At 44.9% G+C, this 7,703-nt stretch overlaps 1 protein-coding gene across 1 annotated transcript; it reads right to left on the bottom strand.

Moving 5' to 3' along the window:
- Positions 1 to 5,177: 5,177 nt before the first annotated feature.
- On the bottom strand, positions 5,178 to 7,586 carry LOC125488022 (probable G-protein coupled receptor 139). The gene is made up of 2 exons (XM_048620774.1): positions 7,520 to 7,586; positions 5,178 to 6,079 (listed from the first exon to the last, which is right to left on the bottom strand). Exons 1-2 carry the CDS (start codon positions 7,584 to 7,586, stop codon positions 5,178 to 5,180), a joined length of 969 nt encoding a protein of 322 aa, XP_048476731.1.
- Between the last annotated feature and the right edge of the window lie 117 nt (positions 7,587 to 7,703).

Below are 7,703 nucleotides of genomic sequence, written 5' to 3'. Positions count from 1 at the left end.
CTTCCGAGCAAGAGCTACCAGACACAGGCCTGTTCCAAACCAGGGGAACCATTGGCAACTGACCACGAACAGCAATCCAGAACCAACCATCTCCGATAACTAACCGACACCAACAGGTCTCGGACACGTCCTGAGGTGAAAACCGGGCCCACAAAACCAGCAGAAAGTAAAGAAAACCAGGTACTTGCCCGATAGATCCAATACACACCTTCCCGCATCAGCAGACTCAACCCAAACGGAGAAATCTGTGCAGCCCAAAGTCTTCGTCCAGGTTCTGGGTCAAGTAAGAGGGAACAGCCAGGCAGATTTCAAAGCTGGATTTTACCACAATGTTGAGCTGAAACTCCCGAGACCCCAAAGTTTCCCACCCAGCAAGCGGGGTTGGGGGAGTGGGGTGGGGGAAGGCAGATGGAGACAGTGTATTGGGAGCACAAGGATAGGAAGCCTGAATAAAGTTTCTGTGATTTAAAACTTTTTGTTTTAGGTTCTAATAGTGTTTAATCCCACTATAGTGTATTTAATAGTATTCCTGTTCTCTTATAGAGTTGATCATGTCTCTTTTCCTGTTCTATTGCATTTCCCCATCCTTCTTGCATTATACTTACTTTTTGTTTGGTAAATAAACAGAGATCTTTTCGCCCTGAAACACCTGTCTACTGCCGCCTTCATTTCCCATTCCCTAGACAAGTCCAGAACCAGGGCTCTGAGGGTAATTCAAACCACTTAAATATTAGAAAATAACTGATCGCAAACCAGAACCCTACAGGTCCGGATTGGCAGATCTCTATTCAGGGGTAGAGATGCTATGGAAAAGATGATAGAAGGGGAAGCAAGACAGGAGGGGGAGTGGCGTTTTAGAGTGGGGCCAACATGATAGCTGTATTTAGAGAGGATATTCCTGGGGAATCGCCCAATGAAACTATATAGGTGGTATTGAAAAGTAAGAAGGGGGTCACCACCTCGATGGGATTATAGTGTAGGCCTCCAAACAGTCAGCAGCAAATTAAGGACAAAGATATCTGTGAGAATAACAGGTTGTACTGGTAAGGGGTTTTTAACGTTCCAAACATGGAAACTGGGACTGTCATAATGTTAAGGGCTTGGGTGGGGAGGAAGTTAAGTGTATTCAAGAAAGTGTTCTGATTCAACATGTGGATGTACCACTCGAGAAGGAGCAAAACTTGAGCTTCTCTTGTACAGAACGTTGGTGAGGTCACTTTGAGAATACTGCATACAATTCTGGTCGCCTTGCAACTTTGTTTCATTAACTTGTCTCACTTTCTCCGAGTCAAAGGTGTGGTTCTGGCTACCTGCACGGGTCCCGGTTGTATCTGTCTCTTTTTGTGGTTTGTGAAATATTCCTTGGTCCATTACCAGTTGGGGGTCCACTCACAACATTTCCTTCAATATATCGTTGATGCAGTTGGTGCTATTCCCCCCCCCTCTTGCCCGCATTACAGAAAAAAGCATTAATTTGTTTCCAATATCTATCATGGCCCCCTGATCCATTTCTGACCTTTCCCTTCCTTGTTCCTTCCTTGACCTCTGTTTCCATTCCTGGGGAAAGGCTGTACATCAATATCCGTTACACTCTCGCAGCTACCTTAAATACATGTCCTCACATGCTGTTTCCTGTAAGAGTTCCACTTCACTCTCCCTGTTACTCCATCTTCATCTGTTCTGATAATGTACTCTTCCATCCTCACGTATCCCTTGTCCTTAACTGAGGATTCCCCTCCTCCGCTCTGGTTAACAGGACCCTCATTGACATACTAAATCAATCAACAAAGACGATAAGGATTCAACTGGGATCTTTTCTTTTTAAAAAAGCTAATTTCTCCTGTTATGACTGAGGTATTTGTCTGCATTTAGACTATGGCATTTGTTTTCAGTTGTCCTCTCCTACTCGAAGCCGTCCCCAGATGTGTTCCCCCTCAGCCTTTCAGGGAATTCCATGGCTCTGCTTGTTTGAAATTTGGTAGGTCAGCCAAAGACTGGTGACGCAAGGGGACGCTCTGACTCTCTCAGCCCTTCGCCTCCCAATGTTACTTCTTCCTTCTCCTTTCCCCTCCTTGGCAGTCCATCCCCATTGACGGTGTCCCGATTGAGGCAACGTCACGACGCAGATCGCAATTGCGTCTCCACCTATCCCAGAGAGAGGGGGAAGGTAATGTTAGTGATAGAGGAGTTTCACATGGGCGGAGCATTGTGGGGCGTGTGGTCTCCATTTGTCCATTGAATGGTAAAACAATCCTGAATTTGAGAAATTAACAGAAAGTATCAGTTGAATCATTTGACAAGCCTGACTATTAAAAGTAGACAAATAAGACTAATTCAACCGTGTATACAAACTGCTGATGAAACACGTAAAATTTGACCTTTGATCTTTAAAAGCTATATTTTCTGACACCAGCACCTGCACGCTATGGCTGCTTTAATTGGCGCGTGTGCAGATTTCGAGCGCCAGTTCTCGTGGGGAAAAGGAGATCGAGACCCGGAGCGTATCGTTTGCAGCCATTCAAAGCCCCACCTGCAATCAAAATTTGTCTTTCAATTAGACAGTGGCCATGCCCCTGTGTTCCTGAGGGGAAGAATGGATAAGAGGGAGGAGAGCACAAGGGACGGGGAGTGGGGTATCATGGAGGAGTGGTCATCGTAGGAAGGGGCAAATCCTGAGGAACCGGACTGGACCAGATCATTTAATCGGAGGGATGGCGGAAGGGGCAGGCATGACGCGGTGAAAGGACTCTGTCTGTGCAGTGAGGCTTCTCTAAGTCTGGGACGAGGATCTTGCTGAGCATAACAGCAATCAATCACAGGCCAGTCAGTCCACACAGATTCATTTACCTCTGACACAGAGAGTAGGGATCAGCGCATTATTGTGGGGAGCAAAATATTTGAGGTGAATATTTAGCATGGCAAAGTATTTGGGGAAGGGCATAAATTGGGGCGGGGAGTGAAAATGGGGACGAAATATTTTTGTGTGACGCAAAATTGTGTGGGCACTTTCGGGTCTGAAAGAGGGAAAAAGGGAGACGGGGAAAGGGAAGGTGAGTGAGAAAGAGGGAGTAAGTGACAAAACGAGATGGAGAGAGTGGGGACGGAGAAAAAGTGATGGAGACAGATAAGGACAGAGAGAGAGACAGAAACAGGGAGAGACAGAGAGAAGGAAATAGAGATGGAGGGGAAGAAAGAAGGGCAGAGTGAGAGCGGGAGAAAGACAGAGTGAGAGAGAGAGAGGACAGATAGAGAGAGACGGACACAGAGCGAGGATGGGGGTGGGACAGGACAGAGAGAGACGGAATGACCGACAAAGACAGAAGGGAAATGTCAGATAGATACAAACAGGATTGAAGACGTGGACAAACTGAAGGGGTGATACTATTCCAGTTGTCCCCGTTCTCACGATGTTTTCGCTCTCCGAGAAGGGACAGACTCCTGGGGTTTGATTCGGCCTGGGAATGTATTAGTCTGTTTTCTATGTTTGTGTGTACCTCTGTTTCTCTGTCTCTGTTATTTGGGGTGCGAATTTCCTATCCCACCGTACCCCACTCCACTCCACTCCACTCTCTCTTTCTCTCTCGTGTTTAAAGTTATACAATACCACTGTCTGCTGGACACCCTACGCCACTGCATGAGGAGCAGATTTTATTTCTGGAGAAAACATCGAAGTCTGTGAATCTTTCGCATTGCACGTTTGTTTCGTTTTTCAAAGAATGTCATTGGAGACACAGAACAGTTTTACCCGATCCCTTGCGATGTTGTCCCTGAGGTATGAGGAGAAGGAGAGGAACATGCCCAGTGGTGATCTCATCCCCTCCACCTTTGAATCCTTTCTCACTTCGAATTTGTGAGAGTGCATCAGAAAATATTGTAAGCTGCAGAAAGTGCAATAAAATCCATCCTGTCTCCCAATGAACTGGATCACTCGGAGGTGCCTGGATACAATTGCAGTGGAAACACTCTGTTTAATGTGTACAATATCAGAAAAACTTCTCAAAGACAAATCACTTCTACGTTGCAGAGCGAGCACAATATTCCTCCACATGAAAATGTTCCACACTGAAAGACCTCAATCGAATTGCAACCCTCCCCACACCATCTTTGTGTGTCTGTGTGTGTGTCTGTGTTGGTTGTGCTGTCAATTTGGATGGTGCTGTGCGCTGCTGCCTTTCGTCCCTCGCTGTCGTTGAGATTTTCATCCTCCACCACCCCCTGTGCAGTGGCGTGGTGTGACCAGCAAAGGGTGGGATTGTGTCATTTGCGACAAAGGGAGAGATGTTGCACTTCTTTGACTCTGCACCACATGACAGGAAATTTCCAATTAGACTGCATTGCAGTAGCAGCCCATTGGAATTGGGCTGAAAAATAGGGAGCCCAGCTATTGTTATCATTTGTTTCGTGGTCGGTTCAGATAACGTCATGTAATCACCTGCCACAATTTCTCACATCGAAACAGCTCATAGTTGGCAGTTTGTGACATTACAATGGAGTCTGTTGAATTGTCACTGAGGAGTGAGACCATGTCTTTAATAGTGGAATATTTTCTGATGGAGACTTGCAGAGGGTTCGAAGCTAATAGGAATTACTCAGTGGGACATTCTACTTTCTTGGACAATTACTTTGGATTGTGCTATGATGGGCAATCAGTAGGTTATTCGCTGGGAAAAGGGCTGTTTGTCAGGATGCGATTGAAAACTTCCCAATTGTCTGGATGAGTGCAGTCCCAACAACACTCCAAGAGCTTGACACCATCCAGGACCAAGCAACCCGCTTGATTGGCACGACATCCACAAGCATCCACTCCCTCCACCACCGACACTGAGTAGCAGCAGTGTGTACCATCTGCAAGATGCACAGCAGAGATTCACCAAAGATCCTTAAACAGCATCGTCCAAACTCCCCAACCTGATTGCAAGTATATCATTATTTCTTCACTGTCGCTGTGTCAAAATCCAGGAAATCCCTCACTAACAGCATTGTGGATCTACCGACAGCACATGGACTGCGGTGGTTTAAGAAGGCAGCTCACTACCAACTTCTCAAGGGGCAACTAGGCACAAGCAATAAATACTGACACAGCCAGTGATGTCCACATTCTCACACGTGAATTAAAAAAAAAATCACTTCAGCATTGGGAAAGAATAAGACCCTCCTGTGGGCTTCACTGAGGAGTTTTATTTGCTCATAATGCAAGGAATTAGTGTAACCAGGTATTTTACTGCATTCCTGATCTTTGCTCTGAACCTTGACAATGATGCCGTAGAAATAAATGTGTTTGTGCAACAACTTAGGTTCCGCAACATGATACCAACTTTATCAAAGTCATAAAGAAAAGATGGGTAATTGGCAGGATTGACTCCTTGAATGACATAATATAAGAAATTTACGTTATACATTAACCACAGGAGGATGAAGATCCCCGATATGGCGAGTAGCAAAATCACAGATTTCCTTCTGCTCTCCATGTCTGGGTCTCTGCGATTTTCTTCTTTGCTCTCACCCTTCAGCTTCTTTCGGACTCGACTGGTCACTAAAATGTGTCTGACTGTCACCGCATTGAGCCACAGAATTAAAGCGAATGGCAGTAAAGGTGTCAAAGCCGTATCAAGCCAATCTAATGCCACCCACCAAGTCTCAGTAAAGTAGCTTGACTTTGTTTTACAGTGGAATGGCACATTGTTGATTATCCTCAGAGGCTCATATTGAAAATAGAAGGGGATGTTTTTCAAACAGAACAGGGTGCAGGTTGTTGCTAGTATCACAGTTGCAGTTTTCTCTGTACAATATTTTGTTTTCAGCTTCTGACAACAAATGGTCACAAATCGGTCAAAGGAGAAAGTGACAGTGAACCAAACAGAGCAGTCAATGGCAAAACGAGACATGGCCCCAATAACACGACACACAGGAGTGATGTCCAGGAAAGACTGTGGGAAATAATAATAGGAAAATTTCCTCAGTATGACCTCAGCGATCATGACCATCTGATCTGCAGCTGCCATAAGCACGAGGTAGCGAGTAGTGCAACAGGACACACCGCACTTTCCCCGTGAAAGCATAACAATTGCCAGCAAATTAACTGTGGAAGACAAATGGGAAAAGAGGCAGTGAATTACTGATCAGAAATTGCCCCCTGCCTGTTCCAGAGAGCAACAATAAGATTTTGCCTCTTAAAAACCAGTGCACCGTGTGATTGAAAGTGGTTAATATTGAGTGAGTTCAAATTTTAACACTTTTACACTAACTTCAGATTGTCCTCAAGGTCAATCACTCCAGATATTATGAAGTTGAGACAGAGACTGAGCTCACCGCCCCTGCTCCAAGGAGACCAGAAGGATGTCCGTGATTTTATTTGGCTGCAAGGTAACTATTTGAATGAGTATGATATATTCTTACAGTTCTCAGCTCCAACTCTGGCAGACACCAAATCCGATGAGAAACATGATCCCAACTCTGTAATAGGACTGGCAATTGGACTGTCAATAAACCAAACTCTCCAGTCCTCCTTCGATCAGTTCATCCCCTGCTCTTAACATTGGACCAAGTGCTGATTGGAGCCACAACACGACCAGGAAATAGGCCGTCAAACCCTCCGTTAGATTTCGAACAAGACTTCTCCATGTGTGTTCGACAAGTGCAGCATAACAGAGTGTGCAACGCTTCCTCAGCTACATGTTCAGATGTGTGCTCCTACACATCTCTACATGACAAACGTCTCAACGTCCAAAGATCAGGAGGGGCATTTGTGAAAATTTGAATTCTTTGAACAGAGTTGGTGAGGAGAGGAGAATTTCCGGAAGCGTTGGTAGTTAGATGAAGCTTTACAAACAAAAACGGGATGTATATCCTTCAATTCCTTTGCTTAACAAAAAAAAACCTTATCATTTAAACTGACCAACCCATCCAGTATCCACTGCCATTTGTGGACAAGAGTCCAAGAATTCTCCCACCCATGGTGTATAGAAGTGCTTCCGAACATTTCTCCTGAATACTCTGGCCCTCGATCTCAGAGTCTGCTCCCTCTTTCTAGAATCCCCACCCAGTGAAAAATGTTTATCTTTTCCCGTCTCTTCCTGTTATAACCTTGTAGGACTTCGCTCAGATCACCCTTAACATTAAAAATTCTTGAGGAAACAGGCCTCACTTGTATAAAAACAAACAGAAATTGCTCAGAAGGATTGACAGCATCTTTGGGAGAGAAAGCAGAGTGAATGTTTCATGTCCAGTGACCCTTCTTCAGAACTAACTTGCCTGATCTCTCTTCATACCTTCAAACCAGATGAAACCGGAACAGATGACAAAACACTGAGATCAGAAAATGTTATAGCAGCATCAATATTGAGAGTCACTGTCAGTGGAGATTTGTATCAAGAATACTGCTCAGGGAATTGCTGTCACTGTTCCGGTGTCTGGATAGGGCTGACCAGTCATTGAACTGGAGACATTATTGTTCAAAAGGTAAAACCAGAGAGCAGATCAGCAGCAGATTGAAATCAGATCAAATGACATAACTCCATACCAGGAACTACAATAAAAGCAAGGATGGTGTTGAACACCTTCTCCACATGATCAATTGGTCGATTCATTTTTCCGTGCGAGGTGATCTTTCCCTTCAAGCTCCTTGCTTGAAACTCTGAGCTGATACATTCCCAGAGACATTGCCTTATAGTGTATGGAAGCTCCTTGGGGAGATTGCAGTTACA

This window comes from Rhincodon typus, chromosome 48 (assembly GCF_021869965.1).
Source record: "Rhincodon typus isolate 14 chromosome 48, sRhiTyp1.1, whole genome shotgun sequence".
Lineage (NCBI taxonomy): Eukaryota > Metazoa > Chordata > Chondrichthyes > Orectolobiformes > Rhincodontidae > Rhincodon > Rhincodon typus.
Note: the sequence above shows the minus strand (reverse complement) of the source record. Positions and strands in the feature narration are given on the sequence as shown.

What these genes read in the sequence shown, in the direction of transcription:
- LOC125488022 (XM_048620774.1), bottom strand. Translation starts at nt 7,586, where the DNA reads ATGAATCGACCAATTGATCATGTGGAGAAGGTGTTCAACACCATCCTT. An exon ending in TGCTTTTATTGTAGTTCCTG is followed by an intron (nt 6,080 to 7,519) that starts GTATGGAGTTAT and finishes TGTCTTCCACAG; the next exon opens with TTAATTTGCTGGCAATTGTT.